A 25,792-nucleotide genomic window follows, 5' to 3' on the forward strand; every position below is an offset into this window, starting at 1 on the left:
ATGATGGAGCTCCAGATCGACGAGGTGGTCTACCAGGACGACTACGGCTCCGTGTCCGTCATGTCGGAGCGGGTGTCGGGCCTGGCCAACAGCATCTACCGGGAGTTCGAGCGGCTCATCCGCAGCTACGACGAGGAGGTGGTGAAGGAGCTGATGCCGCTGGTGGTGAACGTCCTGGAGAACCTGGACGCGGTGCTCACCGAGAACCAGGAGCACGAAGTGGAGCTGGAGCTGCTGAAGGAGGACAACGAGCAGCTCATCACCCAGTACGAGAGGGAGAAGTCCCTCCGCAAGCAGGCCGAGGAGGTGAGTGTAGTCCCTCCCCCTACCGCCCCCCCAACCCCAGTCCCCAGCCCAGAGACCTCCACCTCAGCAGGGCTCCTCAACTAGTGGTCTCCAGGGGGGTCATCTGAAGCGGTCCTGGAGGTCCACAGCAAAATGAGGGTGCAACAACAACGACTGCTCCGATCATAGTTGCACTGTTATCGCCCCAATTATAATTATAGGCGGGTGTGGGGAGTTTGAACCAAATCATCTCGAAGAATCAATCGAATCTTCTCAGATTGGGGCGGTGGGTCTGTGGCCTGGTGTGAATATCGATATCCTTGTAGTGAAAAAGCTTGGCGCACATCGTCACTCTAATATATTGGGTAACCCTAACCCTTTATGACCCATCACAGGTAATAACATCGATGTCAGTGTTCCACCGTCGGAAGGAGATAACAAATGTCTCTTAAACGCAGACTCATTAACCTGACCTACATATATCAATGTATCATATCTAAACTATCAAAGCTTTATGAAAGAATGAAGCACCAACGACGTCTTATCCAAAGATAAACTGTGCTATGAAGGATTCCGTCTTAAAGACCAGCGGCTGACGTTCAGTTCGACGCGGGATCCGTCTTTAAACGGACGCGAAATATGCCACAGCGAGTGTGAAGCAACACGCGCTCGATAAAGTACGAACCCGGGGCGGACGGAGGGATGAGGAAAGTGCGTCGCAAATTCAGCCGCTGCGCCGCCAGCTCCGTGGGGCTCTTGACTCTTCCCTCTGCCCTGCATTTCGAAAACCAAAGCAGTGACCCACGTCGGGATTAAGTGGACATCCTAAAGTGACAGCAATCCCCCTCCCATCTCAAGCCTTATAGCTTATCACCGGGATCCCAGCTAATATCAGCTTATCTCAGTCTTAAGTCGACGCTGTCATCTGGTCCCCACCACCATAGCATTTTATCGGGACAAGATATAATGATCCCGGCTACTTCACATTTGGCCATCATCGAGAGGACCTTGGGCTCTGGCGTTTGTTTGTGTATTTCTTATTAAAACGGTGACCGTTGTGACTATTGTTTTGAATACAAAACGTGAGTCAAACCTGTAGTTGTGGTCAGGGAAGTGTTCTTGACATCAGATGTCCGTATGCATCTTACCCCGAGTCAAATACTTCATTTTAAGGAATTGCAGGTAAAAGGGACTTTGGAAAACGGTATTAAAGCCATAGATTTGTTTGGAATAAGTGAAGTCAGATGCTGCCAGAAGAATAAGTGTTAATGTCATTTAAGCAGTGACTGCAGGTATGCCGTAATTCCTAAATATCAAAATAGCCAAACAGTGGCTGGGACAAAATGTTTTTGTTTTTTTTCTAATTAGCATGGTTAGTTTTTATAGTTTTGACCGTCCACAAACAACGACCTGCGACCCGCGTGGCAGCCTTCTTGTCCCTCTGGGGAATAATATTTAAGAAATGCCGTAGATACATGTGCAGGTTTGTCATGTACACGCAGTGTTGGGAGAGATGTCTGGTAACTGTGGCTGTGGGTGTGTTCTCTTTGCTCCACGTGCTGCTGAACGGGTTGAGGGCAGTTCAGTCAGATTCCGAAATACATTTATTTCAAAATTTGATTTTGTGAATTGCAATAAACAGATTTCTTGCAGGGAGTCAGATTAATTGCAATAAATGATCATCTTTATGGTCGTTCTCTTTTGAATTGGGGAATATGGGGATTGCAAAAGTATAATTGCAGAAAGGCACAATAACTGAGACAAACAGTGTATTAGGGATGGACCCTTAAGATATCAGCATGTAACCAGCATAAATAGGCTATCAGTATCGAAACATATCCTCAAAACAATGAATTGCTATGAACTAATAATTAATAATATATAATATATTATATATTATATGATATATTATTTAATAATATTAATAATACCATATAATAGTATAAGCTTGTGATGAATCTATTAATAATACTTACTAGTACTAATTGAATATTGGAACATAAAATTTGGGTTGGGGGTTAATGTGCCTCAATCCAGCTGATGAAACATCTGAAATTCACCTTCTATTTATTGCAACATTTCTTACATCGGTTTGAAATTCCCATGGAAACACATGATTGTGGAATTTAAAGATTATACAACATGAGCTCGGGGGAAAGGCTGAAAAGGTTGGGACCCGGGGATGACTTAACAATCGAGAAAGCTCCACCGAGAGGCAAGAGCCGTAGCAAACACATCAGGTATCGGACCAAAGGCCGTCCTGTTCGATGCAGTTCCGACGCACGGAAGGACGTCAAAATATCTCTCGCAAAGAAAAATCGATGATGCGTCAATGGCGATGTCCCAGTGACCCCAAAGTCTGCACTCTTCGGTGAGCGCGATTGATCGTGTCGGACTCTCAGGCATCAAATCAAACTTTCCAGAACTGGTGTCGGCCGTGTGGCGAAGTCCATCCCCGGCATCCGCGCTCGGGCGGAAGCAGAAACCCAAATTTGATGAGCGACTAATAAACTGAGCCACAGTTTGTGCACCTCCTGCCAGAGCAGCCTGCTGGGGGGGCGGGGGACACTGCGTAAGGGGAGGGAATGAGAGGAAATCAATAGTGCACAGCGCACACTGAGGGAGTCTGGAGGGTAATGTGATTTGTGCTTATGATGAGGGCGAGGCAGAGCAACCAAGAGAGAGAGAGAGAGAGAAGGAGAGAGAGAGAGAGTGATGTTGAAGGAGAGAAGCAAGGGAGGGAGGAAGAGAACCACTGCACGTTGGTTCAGAACACAAAGGGGGTAAAAAACAGTGCATCGGAAAGGAAGGACGGCTGGATGGATAAAAAGAAGAGAAAGGAATTGAGAGAGAGAGAGAGAGAGAGAGAGAGAATCTCAAGGCCGGAGGAAAACAATAACACGCTCAGGCGTCTTCTCTCGCGAGAGGCCGGCGGTGCTGAGCGCAGGGCGGCTCGGAGGCTTTCGGTTTCCTCCTAATGGGGAAACAAAAGCTATCAGCTCCCCCCGCCCGCCAGCGGAGAGCGCACCGCTGTCATGTCAACAAGGCCCGCTGTGTTCCCAGAGCTGAAAAAAAAACCGAAAACAAATAAACATCCACTTGCCCGCTGGATATTTGTTCCCCTGGTTCTTCCACTTTCTCTATCACTTCTCCGTCACGCAACGCCAACTGCCAGGCTCTAACTGACCCTATTCCTTCATTCTCTTTTTGGTATTGACGTGGGGCGGTCAATCAATTTTCAAACCTAAACCTAATATTATCCAGCCTCTTAGCTTCTGGTTATCTGACGCTGCTTCATTATTTAGATAATCTCAACCCATGTGTCTGTTATGGAAGTGATGGTGTTAATAATCATGCGTTAATAATACGATCAGTCCTCAGCTTAAAGCTAAGTTGACGCTATGGACGACGCTTCGTCCTGTGCCCCGAAAAAGCTCATTTGAAACTGTCCTGTTAAATCCCCACGCAATCCAAAAGCACGATGCATACAGCACATGTGCTCCTCTATATGCCGTTCTGTTGTTTCGGTCGTTTGCAGGAAGTGAAGGGCAGCCGCGGGGAATTTTGTGCAGCGGTGTACCCAGCTGCGGTCGGTAACCGTCCATATGGACGAAATTTGACAGAAAATAATGTTGAAAAAAGATGATGCAATTGCTAATGGAGTTCTTGGACTTGTGGCGAACACCTCCCCCCGAATACAGAGGATCTTGTGGATTTACCACTTTAATTTGACCAGCTCTATTTTACATTGTTAAACACAATCTTTTCATATAACTACATTTTACAGTATAATATACTGTAAAATGTGTGTATGTGGTCAGGAAAGAGATGGAAGCTCTGGGGGCCATTACCCAGATAGACTCAGCGCCAGTCCATCACCGCCTCATATGAATGTCTGTCACCAGACAAACAATATTCCAAACCATAATATACGTATTCAGTCTTGAGTTTCTATTTTGGAAGTTAGTTACAGGAGGCTCTCTGCGTTGCGTGCTGATGCGCGCGGGGGGGGGGGGGGGGGGGGTCGGTTTTGTGTGCGGCTGAAAGTAGTGGTCGACAAGGGAGGTTTGAAGGGCGTCGCCGCGTCACTGCCCCACTCCTGCCCTCGGGGGAAGGAGATGATCTCATATTTCGAGGAGCCGTGGCTCTCGATTGGGAAGTAAGGGCTGCCGCGTGATATTTTTCGCCACCGGCGCTTTGAAGATTTGTGCATTTATTATTACCGTTTCTGCACAGGATGCACACGCCCGTAGAGAACGCAATGTTCAACGATGACATCATAAGGTGACAGCAGTTGGTGTGTAAAGTGTGTGACAATCATTTGTCTGCTGGGTTGTTTTCTTTGACCTTTATTTACGTTGGCCAAATAATTGCTTCCGCAAAACCATACCACACTGTACCAACAGTTTTGTTGTTTAGTTAGTTTAAGATATACAAGGAGTGTCTTGTTTAAATTAAACCACACTACAGCGTTTTTTTAATACTTTATTTTGTTCTTCTGTGAAATTAGGGGCTGGACAGTGTGTAACAATTTTTTTTTTAAACGTTATTCTTCCTTTGTAGCTCCGTGGACTGGACACAAAAACAACCTGAATTGACATAAACTGACTTTTTTCTTTTTGCCCCCGGTAACATTTGTTTTGGGGTTTTCCAGTCATCACGATTATTTAGGAATTGTAGGGCAATGTCGGTTGATCGTTGATTGATCAAAATGTCGGTTGATCGTTGATTGATCAAACTTATTTATTCCACTATTTACTGTTTAGTGTTTGCCAACCGCCCGGTGCAGATCTGCAGCCTGCTTGGAGCTGCGGGGTCTTTTGGCCGTCAGAGGATTACAGCGCTAAGTCTCGGTTGCCATACCGCGTGGGTGAAAAAAGGGCATCATTGTGATCAGCTTAAAAACAGAACGAAAGAAAAAGGCAGAACCCCAAACAGGCGTTGGACACGCAGGCAGCCAACTGTGCTTCCGCCATTTTTGCCAACTCACTAATGGGTTTAGGTGGAGTTTATTCATAGTGGTGTAATTGTAGGGAATGGTTGTGGTGTCGATGGCACTTAGGCCTTAATCTTTCTGGGATACAACCAATCATCAGGTAGCGGCTTTTTCAGGGAGATTGCCAAATATTTGCCGTTGTCAAATCTGTCGCGCTCTTCCTGGAAGGTTGCATGTCTGATAAACAAATGCAATTAGAAATATTCCCAGACGTGGATGTCTTGTGTTTATGCAGGGAGCCTGTTATGTGGTTCGTTATGGTACTTTCAGTAACTCCTTTCTTTCTCTTTATGGTCGCGACACGAGCGGATTCTTCGGCAACACAGGATCATCAAAACACAATATTGAAGCACTCTATTGATCAAATTTAGTTAAAAGACGCATCACTTTGGTTGGAATACAGAGAGAAATGAGTTCCAGGCCGGAAACCCGCCAGAATGGGCCTGTAAACAGAATATCTGAACGTGTGTGTTTCTGCTCTGTAACACTCTAAACCGTGCTCCCGTCTGCCTTCAGAAATTCATAGAGTTTGAGGATGCTCTGGAGGCGGAGAAGAAGGACCTGCAGGTGCAGGTGGAGTGTCTGGAGCTGCAGGGGAAGCAGCTTGAGCTCAAGACCAAGAACTACGCCGACCAGCGTGAGTCCAGCGCACACGCACACACGCACACACACACGCACGCACACTGCGCATCACTTATTGAGAATACAATATTGTGTATCACAATATAACATCATGGTATATGATAGGATACAACTAAAAATGAATAAATGAGAGTATTGATTGATTACCCAGCCTCTCACTATAGAAACAACAACACATCCCAATACGCTGCGAGCATCTCAATGTAATGCTGTAACACGAGGTGACCTTCGTACCATTGTCTTGCCAAATGCATGTTGAAGCTCTTTGTGTTTGCTAATTAATACATTGATCTGTTTGTGTTAGCCTATCGTTGCGTGAGCTTATCAATATTTCTGAATACTTACCGCTACATGCAAAGCGGTGCTAACAGGCAAAGATGGCTTTTCCTTACTATTTTCTACTTTTTAGACCATAGTTTCTGCTTGTATTAACCCTGGGAACACCATGACCGCACACCAGAAAAAGCAAATTTCTGTCAAATGACAAGTAGATTGGGTAAAAAAGCCAATGGTGCAGTTGATATCAGAAAGCATTTATTTGTTGATTGCGGGAAATAAAATAAAATAAAGATGAAAAAACATAGTTATAATAATAATCCCCAACGGATTATCAATAAAGTACTGTCTTATCTCATGCCATGTTAAAATCTGAAACGGTCAACTGGAAATAATTACACCAATGGATATTTAATACACTGTTAACTTACCATGTTAATAACTACAAGAAATTACACACAAACACATACACACGCGCACACACACGTGCACACACACACACACACACACACACACACACACACACACACACACACACACACACACACAGTTGCTGCTTCTCATCCTGTTGTCCGTCTCTCAGTCACCCGCCTGGAGGAGCGTGAATCAGACATGAAGAAGGAGTACAACGCTCTGCACCAGCGCCATACTGAGGTGAGCAGAAACAAGTCCAGCTCCACAGTCACACCAAGCAAAGTGTGTGTGGAAACAAGAATAGAGCCTGATCGATGCCAGATTTTTTGGGTCTGATGCTGATGCCAATTTTGGAGAGTCCTAGCCCTCCGATTACCAACGTTTCGACCGATATTTTGTCAAAAAGTGCTCAATTTTCAAATCAATTTGAAAAACAGATATTTTGTGAAAGTTTTTATATTTGAGAACACTTAACTTATAAGTAAACAAATAAATAAAAATAAACACACAAAGAACTTTTTGACAGATAAAAAAAATGTCAAAGATTATATCTACATTGTATTTCTTATTTTGTATTTTGTATTTTATTTTTATTTTTATATTTAGAATAACATTTTATTTATTTTATTTATATTCTTTTCCGATTTCCAGTGAACACATCATCACTTCCGCAACAAATTTGTTTTCCAAATTTCCGGTGAACGCAGCTTCGTTTCCTGCTTGAAAAAGCCGTGTCTGTGTCTAAACACAATTGTAAGCAAACATGGATGTGTTTATAATGCCAAGACAAGTCCAGGATAAATAATAAATGTTTTTTGTTTATTATGCTTATTTACACATCGGCTACATAACTGCCGATGTGTAAATAAGCGTAGGTGTAATCTCAAGGCCTTCCGTTAAGGCTGAATAAATCAAAAAAAAAAAATGTAAACAAAAAAAGAGATTAATTAATAAAATAAATAATATATACATATGTATTACATACATTTAAATATCTAACATAATCATCATTGCCGTCTGAGAACAGTCCGAAAAGTTCCCGAATCTGCAGTCTGTGATTATATGCGGGGATGTTTGGAGCGAACCGAGGGACTCTCCGACCGTTTCAGACCAGACGCCGGCGAAAAATGCGGATTCTTTCTTAAATCGCTCTCCTCCTGTGGGGATGGGGGCCACGCCGGGCTCGGGTTGGGAGGAGGGCGAGTTCGAGTTCAAATTGGTGTCTGAGGAACATTCGCTGCTCGGCCAGAGAGCGCAGCGGCCGGGGAGCGAGCCGAGGAAACACCAGCTTTCCCTCTCTAGGATTGGCTGTTCCCGTCACATGGTTGTTTCTCTGCTGTACAATTGGCTTTTTGCGAAGGAAAAACAGACTCTGTGTCAAACTGCATCGAAAGTAAATCTCAGGAGTTTATCATCGTTGTCGTGTAGGATTTAATCGTAAAAATGATCCGGATAATTTTATCGCCCCAGCCCTGCATCCGCGATTTAATGTTTTCCTGTCGTGCTACTCCTCTCCTGTTTACATCGAAGTTGAAATGTGCGGCTGCTATCAGTGTCTTCGAGTGTTAACCTCCGCTCTCACCTCTCAGATGATTCAGACGTATGTGGAGCACATCGAACGGTCCAAAATGCAGCAGGCGGGGAGCAACAGCCAATCAGAAGGCCAGGGCTGTGGACGAACGTAAGTCTCCTTTGTGTGTGTGTGTGTGTGTGTGTGTGTGTGTGTGTGTGTGAGGGAAACACTACGGCATGTGTCTGCATGTGGATTCCAACATTCATTCTGCTCGCTGTTGTTTTGGTTTGTGCTTGAAGGTGTAACCTAATTAGTCGATATCAGTGAATTGTTTCAGTGTTGTTGTTATTGTTATATGACAAACAGTAGAAATATTTCACACAGGAACCTGGCAGAAATACTGTATATAAAAAAAAAAACGACAGACAGAAAGTTTGTCTCATTTTCGAGCTTCCAGTGGAGGACAGGTAGATCTATCGCAGCTTCTGTCCGCGCATCTTTACATTAACAGTTCACCCGATGGGTTAAGTGCACCTGTGTTGAGAGGCTGACAGCTTGTGATTGTTAGATGATAATTATAAATATAATAATAAATATAGCTACAGGCAGCAATTCACAGGGTCCAGTTTAGTGGTTTTAGGTACGTATTACAGTTTTTTGGTTTCTGTGAAACGCAACACATGTTACAAAAGTTGCAAACATCGCCTTAGACTTTCTGATATTTTTCGACATCTGGCACAATAACAAAAACAAACTTTGTAATTACTTTGCATAACAACAATAATAATAAATACGTGTTATTTCATAAACATAATAAATCGATGTTAGTTGTTACTACTACTTCATTGTATTTGTTCTGGTAATAATCTACAATTGAATAGATTACTTGTCTATATTGTAATGCAGACAACATTTATGGAACTTAAACATTCCTTTGGCATGAGAATTATTATCGCAGAAATACTTAACACCTTTTGCCTTTTCATTTAAGTTTGCTAATTTTAGCTGTAGGAAACTGTTTATACATTTAGTTTTTAAAAAAACAACTATTTATTCTGACTTCAAACCAAATCTTGTCATTGTTATAACTTACCTTGTATGTAAGTACATGTAGAGTCTCAGTGACAGCAGGTGACGTTGGGTCTTGTGCACAATTACGACGTATTTACACAGGTTTACATATATACGGAGGTTTACGATAGTAGTCGAACTTACTTAATTTTAGTGGTTTTCTTTTTTCCTTGAATTACATTTTCAATAAGTTATGTTTCCATACAATATGAAAAACGTTATGGTATTTCTGTGAGTAATTACCATATCGCAGCTTCCATTTTTTCGACACCTCGCTGGAACCTGAACGCATCACTCAGTTGTACATTCCAGTGGATTAGACTTTTTCGTATTTTTCATTAATCAGCAAAGTAATGGGGACTAAATAGATACAATATCAATCTAACAGATCCGCAGACATCGATCAGGTAAGAACGTACATAAACACATGCACACACATGCCTAGTTTGTAATCTCTAACCACTACAGCGCGATGCACACTGGACACGGTCCGAATGGACATTCTGAAACAGAGCCTTTATAGTACCTACCTTTATAGTAAATAATATGATGACGTCATAATGCACCTTACTGTAAATCTCATCTCGTTCATTTTGTTTACGAACAGTAGCGTGTCAGTCAAGCACGACCCACTGAATACTTCGGGTCAAATTTGGTCGATTTTTTTCACTTTTTTCAACACTGAACCGTGTTCGTAGCTTATGTCATTGTTGTGTTCCAGATATTTTGGCGTTCCAAGAATTAGACCGTGTCTATGATTTGGGTCAAATTTGGTCGGTTTTTCGCTAATTTCTGCTCCTTATGTGGATCGATTTGGATGAAATTTAAACCATGAGGTGTTTGTGACATACCGGTTCTAACGAGACGTGACCGTGTTCGTAGCTTCTGCCGTTCCTCTGTTTCAAATAGTTATAGCTTTTCTTTTGGGCTTTTTTTTGTGTACCAACCAAGCAATTCTTGGTCCTTTGGAGGTACTTCAAGGGAAATGAAGATTAGATAAATGATTTATCTATCGCCTGACAATATTCCAAAATTGTGCAGACTGCGTATCTATCGCTGTCACTACAGCAGATCGTCTGCTTTGGTTCCCGGTGCACGAGCTCTGCTCTAATGAAAGGTTCGACCCTTTTTTTTTTTGCGTTCTTAACGCGTCACTCGGTAAAACCACTTGTCCCATTTGATTCAGATGGTTTAACGCGCGGTGAGGGAAGGAGAACTTCCAGTGAACAAGAGTGAGAAGAGTTGGCCATTTATTTTATTTTCTTATTTTTTTTGTTGTGATCGCAATTTATTTTGGAATGGCAAGTACCATATAAATATAAAATAAATGTATATTTGCACTTAAAAGAGAAAGAGACTTTAATTTGAAGTTTGAACTGGACATTTCCATGTTAGTTATTGGGTTGGGTCCTACTAAAACTCAATGAGACTTACGGGTAGAATTATACTGTAACCTTAACTTGTCCCATATCCTATTTTATTGGAACTCAGTGACTGTTCCATGTTGTATTTATTTTATTGGAACTCAGTGACTGTTCTATGTTGTATTTGTTTTTATTGGCACTCAGTGACCATTCCATGTTCTATTTATTTTATTGGACTCAGGGACAGTTCCATGTTCTCTTATGTCCATAGTGAATAATGATCAATAATACACAAACAGTGTCAAAATTGGAAATATCACTGTTGTTGTAACTGATTATTTCAGCAGTAGTCTGTATGCGCAGCTCACTCCACGTATTTGTCATTGACATACAGCAGATGGAAAATGGGAATCTGCATGTCAGACTTTTAAAAATATCTGAAATAGGAATCCGCCAAGAAAATTGCAATCAGTGCATCTGTAGTTGGTAAACATGTTCTTAACTTTACAGGATGATGCATTTCAAGGGTAAATCCTATTGATATGAATTTGTAAACTGTAAATATTTAGCCGTAGTAGCTCGCATACGATGAGTGTAGCCTTGTTACGGGACGGCTACGGTGTGAATAACTGATGGAGTCATTTAGCTGCAGTAACTCAACCGCCACGGAGACTCCCTGTTACACTACTGTGGTACTCAAAATATTTTCCCAAGGTTGGCAGGTCTGCAATAACAGTAGGGAATCCAGCCCTCATTGTATATACTATATGTCCTCAGAAGCGTATATATTTATGACATCTAATACGCTGCGCTTTGTTTGATTCAATTGTTTTCTGGTAATACTTTAACAAAATTTTTTTTCAAACCTAATTAATTTAATAGTAATAAAATAATCCCTGTCACTTTGTAACTTTATATGGTTAAGAGTTTGTATCTTATTTTACTTTAGTTGATTATTTACTTTGCCACACGTGGATAATTGCGACCAGAAGAAAAACCTGGGGAAATTTCACTCAACTGAAAGTCCAATTGGCAAGCGGGCCGATTGGAGCAGACAACACCACCTGCCGGAGCCGACAGGGATCCAGAGAGAGCTCGGTGTCCCGGCCATCTCCTCCGGGATATTCTATGAGTTCAGAAGTTCACTCGTAACGGCCTGGTGGACTGCGGTGCTATCACATGATCTGTGTACTCCGTCAACTTGCGCGCAAGAATTTAGTTGTGGCGCCACCTTGGTGAAATTTTTTTTTGCAATTCGTGCTCCAAATGTACAGCGATGTTGATCAAACTTGAACCACAAGACGTCTGAAACGCCCCGATTCCGACAAGACCTCAACCATGTCGTGGGTATGGCAGTTGCCGTTGTCCACACACATTCAGCCGGAAAAATGCAGAGAATAATAATAATAATAATAAAATAATAATAATAATAATAATAATAATAAAAATCCGAGCGAAAACAGTAGGGTTCCAGCCCCGTGGCTGGACCCCTAATAACAACAATAATAATTGTTAATCAAATATCACAGTCTCATTAATCCTTATTGTCATTCCTTCTAACCAGGAAGTGATTGTAAATTAACACCGCTGCTGAAAACTCTTTTCGGTTACTGCTGTCCATCTCTTTGTTTATATGTGTGGTGTGCATGTTGCTGTCTCTTGTCATTTTCTAATCACTGCCTGTCTGTCTGTCTGTCTGTCTGTCTGTCTGTCTGTCTGTCTGTCTGTCTGTGTATCTATTCATCTGTCATTATGTTTATGTGTTTGTTTGGCTGTCTGCTTCTCTGTGTCACCGCGTGCACAGTCAACGCCACACGTGGAGGAAGAGGTAAATCCAACCTAATCCCCCCCCCTCCCCCCACCCTCAACCCCCTCTGTTCTGCTAGCCAGCCTCCCCGCTTGCCCCTTGGACCCTGGGCAATGTGCCTGAAATGTGGTGCCAGCTCCCCCATAACCCAAACTGTATCAACCATGCAATGCCCAAAAGCACCATGTGAAAAGTGCTTCAGCGAGGCGTGAAAACAGCCACCTTAAAGTTGTGATTGTATGTTTTGGTAATGCCACATTCCAGCGACATGGCAACATGGAAAGGGTTCAGAGGTCGTATAAGACAACACAATGTACAGTATAGATGAGAGGTTCTCGACGTCGGGGTCACGGCCCCACGTGGGGGTCACTTGATGTGCACACGGGGTCGCGGGACATTGTCTGAGACTGATACGACTGATATGATGTTAGATTGATAAAAAAATGGTTAAGAAGGTTCGAAATGTGATTTCTATATAATCTGTTTGGAGCCCCCTCTGTGGACCATGTGATAATAAAAGCTGGTGTGATTGGTGTGATTGACCAATAATTCACGGTCAGAATATGTTGCTTAATGGCCTAAATGTGAATTGTTGAAAAGGCATAAGATGAGTAGAGCTGGCTCCCAAATAAAAGGGAAAAAAAGAACATTATTCACACTCTCTAATCACTGTTGTGAGAATTTTGGTTTCCCCTGGCATAAACGAGTCTGTCGATGATTCAAGCATTCCGCTCTTTAAACAACGCAGTATTTACTGTGGTGTGTGTAGTGTCAGCGGGAATCCCCCCGCCGGAAGTGACAGCACAGAGAACCAGCTAGACCACGGTCGGCAGCGGCGTCCACTGACGGAGCGCTGTGTCCTGCGTGGATGTAGACGGAGTTTCATTTTGAAAACCTTGGATCAGAAATCAGCTGTGGCGCTGAGTGCTACATGATGTCTAGTCCAGGTTCTCCGTACCAGCCTGAGCATTGAGCGGTGCGAAGGAGAGCTTGCTCGCATATTATTCTTCAACAAACAGTTGCATTTCCTGACTAACGGTTATTTAAACCATATTATCAATGAATAATAAATAAAATATTTGGGCTGAAGCTTTGCCCCAGCGGATGGATTTCACATTCAAGTTCCCACTCCACCCCACTGTTGCTTCTGTAGGCAAGGCCAGGCAAGTTTATTTATATAGCATATTTCAACAACAAGGCAGTTCAAAGTGCTTTACATAAAACATAAAAAGCATTAAGACAAAGTGCAGAGAAACACATTATGAAAGGACATAGAATGCATCAAGTAAAAAAATTGAATACATATAATTCATAAAAGTTATAGTGCAGTTCAAGAAATGAATCAAAGAAACCTTGTTTTACTCTTCGTTAACCGAAGAGCGCCTATTCCCAGAACAGCGTTTTTCCTCATCAAGGCGATATCCTTGTCCTGGAGAACTGGTCTGGGGATCTTTTCCTTCACCCATTCCCTGAATAGCATTTTTTCTTGTTATCTGATAATCGCTGTTTCAGATAGGCCAAGGCCGTTATAATACAGTGCGCAGGAAGCCACGAGTTTTCACATTTCAACATCAAGGCAATTCAAAGTGCCTAAAATAAAACATCAGAAACAGCAAGACAAAGTGCAAAAGAAACACATTGTAAAAGGAAGAACACATTACAAAGTCAAGAAATAGAATGCATAAAATTAAGTCATAAAAGTGACATTGCAGTGCAAGAGAATATTTGGTTTGGCAAAAGGCAGCGGCAAAAGGAAAGTCTTGCTTTAAAAGAGGGGAGAGTTTCAGCAGACCTGCAGTTTTCTGGGAGTGTGTTCCAGATATGTGGTGCATGAAAACCCAACACTGCTTCTCCATGTTTAGTTTTGACTCTGGGGACAGAAAGCAGAGTCATCCACATAAAGGCAGAGCCATCTGCCCAAGTTTTATTAATAGAGATAAGGATGTGATCCAAAAGAAACATGAACGTATGTGACAAATAAGTTCTTTAATCTTGAATCTTGAATCTTGAACCTTGTTGACTACGGCTTATTTGGTTGAATTCATATCATAGGGGAGTCTTACTTCATTTACCTCCCCACTCCTCTCACATTCAGCTCTGCGAGAACTGTTTTTCTGAGTTGTTCAAGGAACAAAACATGAAGTGTAATCTGCAAATGAAGTTCTCAAAATAAAGATTAAAAAAATGTATGGATATGTGTAGCTCTGCAGCGGAACGAGGATGCTGCCATTTCAAAATAAGAGCGCGGTTCTACATGATGCAGTGCAGGCTCCGTCAGCTGCCCTTGTAGTTCTAGTGGTATTCCGGATTTCTCCGTGCAATTTGGGTTTCACGAGGCTTTTTTGTCATCGCCTTTCTATTGTGGGCTCCTCCTTCATGTCTGTCTGTCCGTCAGTCTGTCTGTCCGTCCGTCCGTCTGTCTGTCTGTCTGCCCGCCCTGCATCTTGTCTGCATTTACGAATTAGTAAACAAAGCTCCACTAAGCAGCGCTCCCGGTGGCTGTGTGTGCTGCGCTGCGCGGCTCCAAAAGCTTCCACTCAACTATTCCCACTAGTTCTGAAATTTAAAAAAAGTAGGAATTTGGTTTCATTGGGAAAAAAAAAATGAAATTAACATTTTACAATTTAAATTACATTACATTCCCGAGTCACTATATCATTTTGCATTACATCACGGTTATTGATCAGACACTTTTGTCCAAAGCAGCTTAGAATAGCTACTCTCTCTAGGAACAAGCAGTGCCAGTAGAGTTAGAGATTTTTTTATTTTTTATTTTATTGTGAAAGTAAGTAAGTAAGTTCGAAAGTAATGAGGACATTTTGCCGCGACGCCCACAAATACAATGTCAGCAGCTGACGGACAGATGGATGTGTCACTCTGCCTCCGCTAACGTTTCCCACACCAACCCGTTGTGCTTGTGTCTCCTAAATGAGAGCCAGTGTTCCCTCTGCCCTCCCCCGCACTGGCCCTCTTTGCCGTCACTCCCTCACTCCTTGCTTCTTTCCTCCTTGCTCCGTGTTTTCTAACATCATCCCTCGTTCTTCTGCTTTGTTTCCTCCTCCTCCTCCTCCTCCACCACCGCCGCCACCACCACCACCACCAGCAGCAAAGCGGAGCGGCCGCCGTCGTTGACCCTGTACCCCAGCGGCGAGGGCATGGTACGTGGGGGGCACGGGGGGGCTAGGATGATGCCCGGCAAAGACACCTGGCAGGTCGGAGAGCTGGGCCCGCCCACCTACGGCACCGGCTTCCAGGTGTGACAGACAGTCTGTCTCGCTCCGCGCCCCCCACCCCACTCCCTCCCTCCCCCCGAGTGGAGCGGGGAGGAGGCGGAGCTTGTCTTCCCGCCGGTCCTTCGTTGTAGCCACGCCCGCCCGGCCGCGCCCCCCTCCACACACACACGCCCGCTTGTGTCACTTTCGAGGATGCAGGAATTTATATCACGCGTCTTGCCGATGCACAAAATTAGATTAGGGGCGACAGGGGTATATGCTGGACACACTGACCCAGGCAAGGGGGGCGTCCATTTCTGTTTTCTCGCACTTTGATTTTTAGAAGCTGGCACAGAGGTGGGTGGAGCACTCGAAACTATATAATAACAATATTCTACTTGAATTAAAGAAAAAGATGAGTCTATTCTCCGGGGTATTCCCGAGGATATGAGGATATTCTTACCTTAGTGCAGTGGTTCTCCATGTGGGATCCCCCGGGGGTCTGTGTTGCAGGGGTCTGCAGTAAAATCTATTTTTAAATATTGTTTTTCTCTCTTTTTTTGATTGTTTGTTTTACGTTTGTTTTGTATAAATCAATTTGAAAAAGCTACGGACTGTCAGCAGCATATATGGAAGATAAACGATATAGATCATTGTGTGGCCTAATTTTGCACTCCACACAATCGACATGACAGTTTAGGAGGTTGGTTTTCAGGATGTAGGACATTACTTAAGCACATGTACCTAGTTACTACCGTACCCACCTCTCACTCTGTGGTTGTTGGCTCCCAGCGTGCTCTGTGCGTCTCAGTCTTTCACTTCCCACATTTTTCGTCAAGTTTGTGCCTGAATTCCCCCGCCTCCTTTTTTTTTTAAGTGCGCTACTCGTACAGTTTAAAGGCTTGAAAAGCAGGTTTTTGCCATTTACATGTGAGGCAAATCTTCCAGTGGGCTTCATTAATGTGGGGACAGCCAAAATTTGGTTACGCATCGTAATGTTGCGATGCTTTGGCTAAAGGCGATCTTTGTCCTAAAGCTTCCTGTGTTATTTTTAAGATTGTATCTCTGATAATCTTAGTTAGGAACATTCCCAGATATGCGTTTTCCAAATGGATGCGGGCTGAATGCTCAGCTAGAGAAGATCGTAATGCGCCTAAGCGAAATAATATCAACTATTGTAAATATCCTTATGCTTGGATTTCAGACACTAATAAGTCCGTGAACGTAGGGAAATGTTCACTACATGCAAAAATTGACCTTAAATGTACATACTAATGATAAAAAATGATTCCAATACCCTTTTGTCGGGTCCTCGAATTTGATATTAATAGGCTTATTTGAATCTAATAAAATGTACCGTTTTGTCAAAATATACAAGTAGCTCACTGTTGGTGAGTTCTCCATTAGCTGTTATCACAGAGTCTTTACAAGGAGGATGGAGCTTGGACCATTGAGCTTAAAATCAGAGGTGGAAAACTCCAGGTTCAGAAAGCAAAAGTCCTGCCATGTTTTTGCTCCGGCCGATCCAGCTGCTTCCACTCACATGCTGGAGTGGTTGAGTTTTACTTTATGAGCCTGGGTTCATTATTCAACTTACTCTTCATGATATTTTGCAAACACTACGCGCTGCTAATGTGACCGTCCGTGTCCTGTGCCCCGTCGCCCCCGACACGCCGCCTCTCACCAAGGAGGATGGCTCCGAGTCCGACTCGGTGGCCGCCACCCCGAGCAGCGCGGGCAGCAAGTCCAACACGCCCACCTCCTCCGTCCCGTCCGCCTCCGTCACGCCCCTCAACGAGGGCTTCACGCACGCCGAGTTCGACGCCGTGCGCCCCGGGAACCGCGGCAGGAAGAGCGCCAAGCGTCTGAGCCGCAACATGGAGGTCCAGGTGTCCCAGGAGACCAGGAACGTCAGCATCGGTGAGTGGAGCGCGCAAAGAATGACCGCGTCGGTCACTTCGCACTTAGCTTCCAAGGACTTTTAGTGAGATGGAGCCGGTCTTTTGTTTCACCCAGGGATGGGGAGCAGCGATGAATGGTCCGAATTTCAGGAGATCATCGATTCTACGCCTGAGCTGGACATGTGCGTGGACCCCCGAGTGTATGGAGGGGGAAACAGGTACACACACACTGGCCGCAATACACACTTTCATACAGCTTCTGTCTGTCTGTCTCTCCCTCTCTCTCTCTCTCCCTCTCTCTCTCTCTCTCTCTCTCTCTCTCTCTCTCTCTCTCTCTCTCTCTCTCGCTCGTCCTCACCCCCACAGCCACCCGCCATCAACGCACGGTGCGCCTCAGTTTGTCCCCTTTCCCCGTCGTGTAACGTGAGTTGCCGCGTGTTTCAGCCCCTCGCAGGGAATCGTGAACGAGGCCTTTGGAATCAACACGGACTCGCTGTACCACGAAATCAAAGACGCCAAGTCGGACATCATCGGAGACGTGGACGCCGGCGCCGAACTTTTAGGTAACAAAAACCGAGCCGTGGCCGCCATCCTGTCGTGCGAGGGTGTACAAGAGGTCCAAATGTTCTACGGCACCCCTTCACATTTGAAGGTTGTATCAGTGAAATATGCCTCTATTTGGGAGATACCGGCAACTGTCGGGGACCAACGGAGTCAAATTCTATCTTCTCTATCAACGGCAACTTCCAAGCATTCTACTTTTTTGGAGGTTGGAATCCCTACTGATGCAACCGTTTACAGATTGGGATCCGGTTTCTCCGCACGCGTGAACATTTTGAGGAGGCAAGGGGGTTTGCGCGCTTTAAATGCAGCTTTAAATGCAGCTTTAAATGCAACAACGCGGGAGCTGTGCTGTGCATGTGTGTCACCGCGCTGCTGCTGCATCGGTGCTGACCTGACCTTTGGCCCTGCATGGCTGCAACATAGGGACGCTCCGGCAGCAAAAGCCTCTTTTTTTTTTTTTTTTATGTGTACTGCAAAAACAAACCACGCTGCATCTCCGCCAGCTCCCCATCCCAGAACTGTCCTTATTCTTTCTTTACGGGATAAAGCAAAAGTTGCATTTTTAAAAGAAAAACCCTTTTTTTAAACCTAAACCTAATTTTGCCATCAGTTTTACGACAAGTTGTCTGAATCTATTCTAATGTATAGATTCTGATGCAAATTACTCGGGTGATGGAAAAAAAAGGTTTCGGTTAAAAAATAATGTATAATAAATATAATGTACACAATCTAGAGCATAACACAAGATCCATCATACTTGTAGAGGTGCGGAGTAACTAATTTGATGTGCCTTCAAATGCTGTTTTTGTATAAGTTGCTCTGTTTTTTGTAGTTTCCAGTCGGGGAGGGGAGGTTTGACCCGCTCTTTCATTCATCTGTTTCCTTTTGTTTCCTCCCCGTTGTGCTTCTGCCGGACAAATCCGTAGGCGAGTTCTCAGGTGTGTATCTGAACGCTGCCTGGTTGGTATCACGTCTCTCTCCCCTCTGTTCTGCACTAACTCTGATGTATCTAGAAATAAGCTTAAATAAGAAACTTGTGCGGTAATATTTAGCCGACTAAATGATATCCAGTAGTATTTAGCTTGATGGTATTTTTCGATTACAAAAAAAATACTGAATACACTGAATACAGTACGCTTCATTGTCTACGTTTTCAGTGAATGATTCTTAATTTATGTGTCCGTATATTATCAATACAGTCTCTCGAATAGCACCTAAAAAAAGGGGGGAAAAACTGAAAAGAAGGAGGACTTTTTCATTACATTTGTCAAATCACAACCTTCCAAAAGGCGTGCACCTTCCGCTCAACTCAGGACTTTAGACGTCTTAGTCTCGCTTGTCTTGCGGTGCTAACAGATGCTCACGAGCGTCCTCTCTTCTCTGCTTCTCTCTTTCCCCTTCTCTCTCTCCCTCTCTCTCTCGCTCTGGTCTCTTCTTCTTCTTCTTCTTCCATCCCTCTTTTACCCTCCGTCCCCCTTGCGCTCCCAGTCCGGGACGATTTCTTCGGTAAGGCGACTCCTTGCCCCATTAACGATCACCCTGTCGCTAGTGTGTGCTTATGATGTCACGTCCCTGCTCATGATGTCACTTCCTGCTTGGCCTGAGACCCTCTGATGTCACTTCCCTTTGTCTGTGTGGCCGACATGGTCATCCGCTCTATTCCCAGTTTATTTATTTGCATTTATTTGTTTCTGTTCACTATTTATTTTCCTTCTCAACAATGCACTATTTCCTTTAACCTCCTTTCAAGGTCTCTGGTGAATAACTTGGATCCATGGCTACAAATCCATCCAATACCAGAAAATTGCTCCTAAAATAGACAAAATGACATTTCTAGAAAATAGATCAAATATACGGAGGTGGGAATTCCGGGTTCAGAAGGTAAAGTTCCATTCTGGGATTTTGAGTCAACCTTATGGATTTTCTAATTAGCCACAACCCAGAGTCCCAGCCTGATCGCTTCATGGATGGAGCTAAAACATGGAAACAGGATTTCTACTTCCTGAGCCTGGAGGGTAAAATATACGACGATAAACGATTGAACTCAACTTGTTAAATGTGTTGCTTATTCAACTGGTGATACCGACTTGAGTACTTTTACTTATTATAATAAAATACCGCTCTCAGTCGAGATAAGTTCCATAAAAAACCTCTGTGAAAGGCAACAGGTTTAGACGCAGGGTGCAAAGACAACCCGACTTCCGTTATTTGTCTTTTATCAAAGCCGTGGCAGTCAAATGAGTTAGTATCAATGAGTGATTTACATTTAACACTTTTCAGTCATTGATCATGGAATTTACTTTTAAAACCCCTCGTATATCCTGTAAGTGCTCAAATGGGCATTTCAGGTAGCACCGATTAATGTAAAAAAATAAGACTTTTTAAAATCGATATCTGCCGTACAGGAAACCTCCTTGTTTATTTTTTTATTTTATTCCTTTATCCATTTCTCCTTGTTTTGAGTGTTTGAAGCAAACTAATTGGTGCTTTAAAAAGGCTTGTGCAGTGTGTGCTTAGTGTCTTGTGCACCGTGCTTGAACGGCCCCTTTTACTTGTAACAATACTGAGCATGGCGTTACGATTGTTTGGAATAGCGTTAACTATCTGTGTCAATATGCTTCTGCAGCATTCAAGCGGAGTGATAGTGATGGAGGTTACGACCCAGTGAGTGTGCCCACTAGTGGCCAGAGATCAAACTGGCGCTAGAGTCCTCACTGTCTGTCAACCACCACTGTGTAATCCCTACTCCCCGCTGTGTTTCAAGGACTTTCATGGCGCCTCACCTTAAATATTCATTGTACATAAATAAAAAAAAAATAATCCAATTGTCAAATCAACCCTTTACATTTCTAACTGAGGGTCAAAGGCCTCTCCTCTCAGGAAGCCTATCAGGAAAACCTATTATATGATCCTGGATTAACAAAGAGTGTTAGCTGATCGACTGGTATTGATGACGGCAAAATGAAGAGCTGTTTGTGGCTTTTTTTTAGGAATGGGGAAGGAGGTGGAAAACCTGCTGACAGAGAACAAGCAGCTCCTGGAGACCAAGTAAGAGAGGGAGGAGTGGTAAAACAATAGCACTGCAAACATAGTTTATGTTGGGTGTTCTACCAACTATAATAATAATAATAATAATAATAATAATAATAATAATAATAATATTATTATTATTATTATTATTATTATTATTATTATTATTATTGTTATTATTATTGTTGTTATTATTATTATTATTATTATTATTATTATTATTATTATTTCCTTTATTTACAGGTATATTTGAGATCAGGATCTATCACAAACACATACTCACAATGTAGAATTATACTGATAGAATTGGCAATTAAGAATATAAAAAAAAAAAACAATTAAAGGGTTAGAGCAGAGGGGGTGCCCTTTAAGACTCTTTAAGACACAGGGATAAAGGGGCAGGGGTTAAATTTGTTTATTACTAACTAACTGGTTTAATTGTTATATCAATGATATACTATATACACTATAAATAGTATATACTAGATTTACACTTTATATACTATATGCACTATATAGTATACAGTATATAGTATATACTAGATTTTTACTATATATACTATATACACTATATATGCTATATACACTACATGCACTATATATACTATGTATACTATATACACTATGTACACTATATATATTATATATACAATATATACTGTATACATCTCATCTCATCACCGTTCTCAGTCTCAGCCTCGTTCCCGCAGTCTGTCAGTATTCACTACACTAGCGTTTGCAATCGCCACACCCTCGTACCATGAAACAATACTATATACAGTACATACACTACATATACTATATTCGCTTAATGAACTGGTCCTAGGAACGGAACTCGGTCGTCAAGCGAGGAGAACCTGTATTAAGCAAATCAATTCTAGTTTTTTATGAAAGACCAAACAGGGGGAAACCTCTCCGTGTCATGATGCATGCTGGGCGTTTAAACACCTGGATAAAGGTTCGTGGAAACAGAGCTGACCGCTGCTGCTCCTCTGCCCTGTGTAGAAATGCTCTGAACATCGTGGCCAACGACCTGATCGCCAAGGTGGATGAGCTGTCCGGGGAGCAGTCGGTGCTGCGGGAGGAGCTGGAGGCCGTGAGGCAGTCCAAGAACAAGGTGGACGCACGAGTCAAAGAGCTGGAGGAGGAACTCAAGAGGTGAACCATCATCTCAAATTCATTTAAAAAAAAGTAGTATCCGGTATAGTTGTCCCTATTAGCTAAAACCAGTTCACGCTTTTGTTCCTCAGGTTGAGAGCAGAGGCGCTGGGAGCTTCGCAGGACTCCAAAGATGAAGGAGGCGACGATGTGAGTGGAACCTAGTTCGTGAAATCCCAATCAGGGCACTTGATCCAGGGGTCCAGGGACCTTCAGGAGGCTGCAGGAGGTCCCCAACAGATTCATTAATTGTTCAACTTCACCGTTAGTCGGTTTACAAGACTTTAGCACCATTGTTATTGACATCCATACAAAGTGTGTTGCACTTTATTACTCCAGCAGCATACAGTAGTGTTATTGATCGGCAGCAGAAGGCTTTGATGACACCAGACTCTTCCTCTCCTCAGTACTCGTCCCCGATGCAGGACGGCGACATGACGATGACCCAACGCCGCCGCTTTACCCGGGTGGAGATGGCCCGCGTGCTGATGGAGAGGAACCAGTACAAGGAGCGGCTGATGGAGCTGCAGGAGGCCGTGCGGTGGACGGAGATGATCAGGTAAGAGTGGAGGAGGGGGGGGGGGGGGGTGTTGCACCAAGAAATGCTTTTTCGGCGCGGGTCTGATCGACTTCAGGGAGGAAACAAAAAAGTTAGGAGGCGTGACCGATCTCACGTTGTGGGAGGTTTTAGCTTGTTCCTGTTCTTTGGGTTACACTCTCTCTCTCCTCCTCCTCCTTCTCAGGGCGTCCAGGGAGAGTCCTCCCATTCAGGAGAAGAAGAAGTCCACCATCTGGCAGTTGTGAGTGTTTAATGAATGTCTGATGTGCGTCACCCACTGAGATAGAATGGTCTTTTATTCAATTCTGTTGAATTTTAGTTCAGTCAAACCAAATTGGTGAATTGAATTGGAAAACTCAATGTTTCCCTTTAATAGTCAAATTTCAATGTTAAGTTGTTGTTTTTTCAGTAATGAAATCACTAAAATTAAAAGTTCTTAATCTTATAAATAAAAAATGACCAAAAATGACTCAAAAATACCATCTTTCCTGCTCTCTTTCTCTCTCTCTCTTTCTCTCTCTCTCTCACCTTCTCTCTCTCGTTCTCTCTCTCCCTCCCTGCAGCTTTGCCCGGCTCTTCAGCTCCTCCTCCAGTCCTCCGCCGGTGAAGCGGCCGTACTGCAGCGTCAACATCCACTACAAGTCCCCGTCGCCGGCGGGCTTCCCCCAGCGCCGCAGCCACACCATGTGCCAGATCTCCACCTCCAACCGCACTCTGGAGTTCTTCCCTGAAGAGTGAGCGGCAGCAGCTACTGTTCCTACTGTTCCCTGTCTCTCCCACCCCAAACCTCCACCACCCCCCCCCCCCACCCCCCCCCCAGGCTGAATGCATGGCCGCTTGCTTGTGCCTACAGCAGCAGAAGGTGTAGGTTTGGTTGTACGTATGGACACTATTTAAGGCGTTCGATTGGCTAACGTTGCCATATCAGCTGCTGTCTAATTTGTGTTTTCGCAACTATTAGTGTAATTATGGTACTGTCCATATCACTGCTTCGAGACTCAGGCAGAAAGTAACGCAAAAAAAAAACAACAGCAATATCTCTCCAAAATCGTTGTTTATGTACCGATGTCTCCCAACAACATTACCGCAGAGGGAAACCCAGCCAAGTGCCTCCTAGTTTAACGATAAATAAACGGGTAGGACATTCCGAGGTCACAAGCCAGTTGTTAAGGTCTTGGTATTGATAAAGGCCCATTGTCTTGGTCTAAACCACAGCGGGTGTATTGTGCGTGTGGAAGAGCAACAGAAACAATGGCGGGATTGCGCGACGGCCAGACGAGGGATGTTGTGATCGGCCCCTTACTAATGTGCACACATTCTGAACGAGTCGCAGTATATTCAGAGCGGTGTGGTGGAGTGTGGTTCCATGGCACATGTAAGAGACATTACTTAAATAATTACTGAGATTAAGCTCATTTTTCATTCCACGTTTATTTAGTTCCCAGGGATACATTGAGGGATGAACCCTCATTTTCAGTGATGCCGAGATCACATTAGGCAGAAAAAATAAATAAAAATCAAATCACGCAAATAAAAACAAAGACAGTCAGAACACAAACATCAACATTGGTTAAAGCAATTCCTCATTAAAACAATTACATTCTAAAACAATGACATCTGTAAGCATATATTTAAATGGTATCAATGAATCAATATTTAAAGTGGATTGTAGGTTATTCCATAAGTCTATATATTATATCATCATAATCCAAGACAGAAAGTAATACGGTCTCAGCAATTCTTTTTCTACTTAACATGGGAAAGCAGGTTCCATTTCGATAAAGAGAGCCACGTTTTCGCGGAAGCTTTTAAACCAGTTTATCAATATCAACTTTAAAGGTGAGTTGATCACCAATCCAGATGCCTAAATATTTATAGTGTGGGACTCTATCAATAGCTGTACCAAGTAAAGTGCAAATATGAACAGCATATATATATATATTTTTTTTTCCTTCCGCATTTAACACAAGTTTGAAATCGATAAGTTCCTCTTGAAGAAAAATAAAAGAAAGTTGCAGATTGTCAACAGCCAATGGGATGGAGTCAACCCAACAATATTAAGTGGTGTCACCTGCGTACAGATGGACACTACAGGTTTTCAAAGAACGGACAATATCATAGATAGAAATTGTGAAAAGGACCGGTCCCAAAATCGAACCTTGAGGGACACCTTTTGTTATCGATAAAAATGCAGATTAACACATGACCGGTTTCCACACACTGCTGTCTATCAGAGAGGTTGTTTTGGAACCATCTATCAGCTTTCGGGTCACAGCCAATACCTAGCAGTCTGTGTGAGAGCAGGGAACGATCAACTGTCACAAAGGCTCTTGGTAAGTCGGTGAACAGCCCTCAAACCAGACCGGTGAGGACTCGACACAGAGGGATGGAGATCGTTTGATTTGCTGGTCTCCCTGCGCAGGTGTAACCATTCCCCTTGAAAAGACGCTCCCAACCTCACAATCAGGTTTCTTTCAGTTGAGAGAGAACCCATGGAGCTGTTTTTTTAATATAAATATATATATATAAACTGTTTGTGAGAAACTCTGGTTTGAGTAGTTTAGTTAGATCAAATGAATTGTTGTGGAGCCTGGATCTCCTCCCTGAACTTTTCAATTGAAGTTCTTGGTTTGCATATATTTTTCTTTCACAGTGTCACGACAGCACCGTTTGAATAACAATGGCCACATGTATCTTGCAAAATAGATGTGTTTATGGAGCCATCCCTGAACAAGTGTGCCTCTGGGACCCTTTTCCCCCGGGTGTGTTGCCAGTTTACATCGTGAAATGCCTCACGCTGGCTCTGTTCTTTATCGAAATCGACTGTAATAATCATCATCGTGTTTATTGCATTACTTTGCTTGAACTAATCTTTCCAATCTTCGCCAATTAGTCGCTCTTTGCTTGGCTAACTTTCCAAATTGCGTAACAGGTTGCTTTTCTCATTAACAATGACAAATGCATTTTCATTATTTTTCTTATTGCTTTCTCTCGCTGCTG

General features: G+C 43.3%; 1 protein-coding gene across 1 annotated transcript in view; it reads left to right on the forward strand.

Annotated features, from left to right (window-relative positions):
* mapk8ip3 (mitogen-activated protein kinase 8 interacting protein 3) overlaps window positions 1-25,792 on the forward strand; it is a gene marked incomplete at both ends in the record, with an annotated part of 37,870 nt that continues 12,078 nt past the window's right edge. Inside the window, 15 exons of the mRNA XM_080009617.1 lie at window positions 1-306; window positions 5,798-5,918; window positions 6,783-6,853; window positions 8,203-8,294; window positions 12,366-12,389; window positions 15,475-15,526; window positions 17,269-17,500; window positions 17,597-17,699; window positions 17,926-18,044; window positions 21,036-21,093; window positions 22,081-22,233; window positions 22,326-22,383; window positions 22,641-22,792; window positions 22,977-23,033; window positions 23,356-23,526. Of these exons, the coding sequence (XP_079865743.1) occupies window positions 1-306; window positions 5,798-5,918; window positions 6,783-6,853; window positions 8,203-8,294; window positions 12,366-12,389; window positions 15,475-15,526; window positions 17,269-17,500; window positions 17,597-17,699; window positions 17,926-18,044; window positions 21,036-21,093; window positions 22,081-22,233; window positions 22,326-22,383; window positions 22,641-22,792; window positions 22,977-23,033; window positions 23,356-23,526 (1,769 nt within the window). The remainder of the gene's footprint in view (window positions 307-5,797; window positions 5,919-6,782; window positions 6,854-8,202; window positions 8,295-12,365; window positions 12,390-15,474; window positions 15,527-17,268; window positions 17,501-17,596; window positions 17,700-17,925; window positions 18,045-21,035; window positions 21,094-22,080; window positions 22,234-22,325; window positions 22,384-22,640; window positions 22,793-22,976; window positions 23,034-23,355; window positions 23,527-25,792) is intronic.

Source organism: Zeus faber (genome assembly GCF_960531495.2).
Source record: "Zeus faber genome assembly, chromosome: 11".
NCBI lineage: Eukaryota > Metazoa > Chordata > Actinopteri > Zeiformes > Zeidae > Zeus > Zeus faber.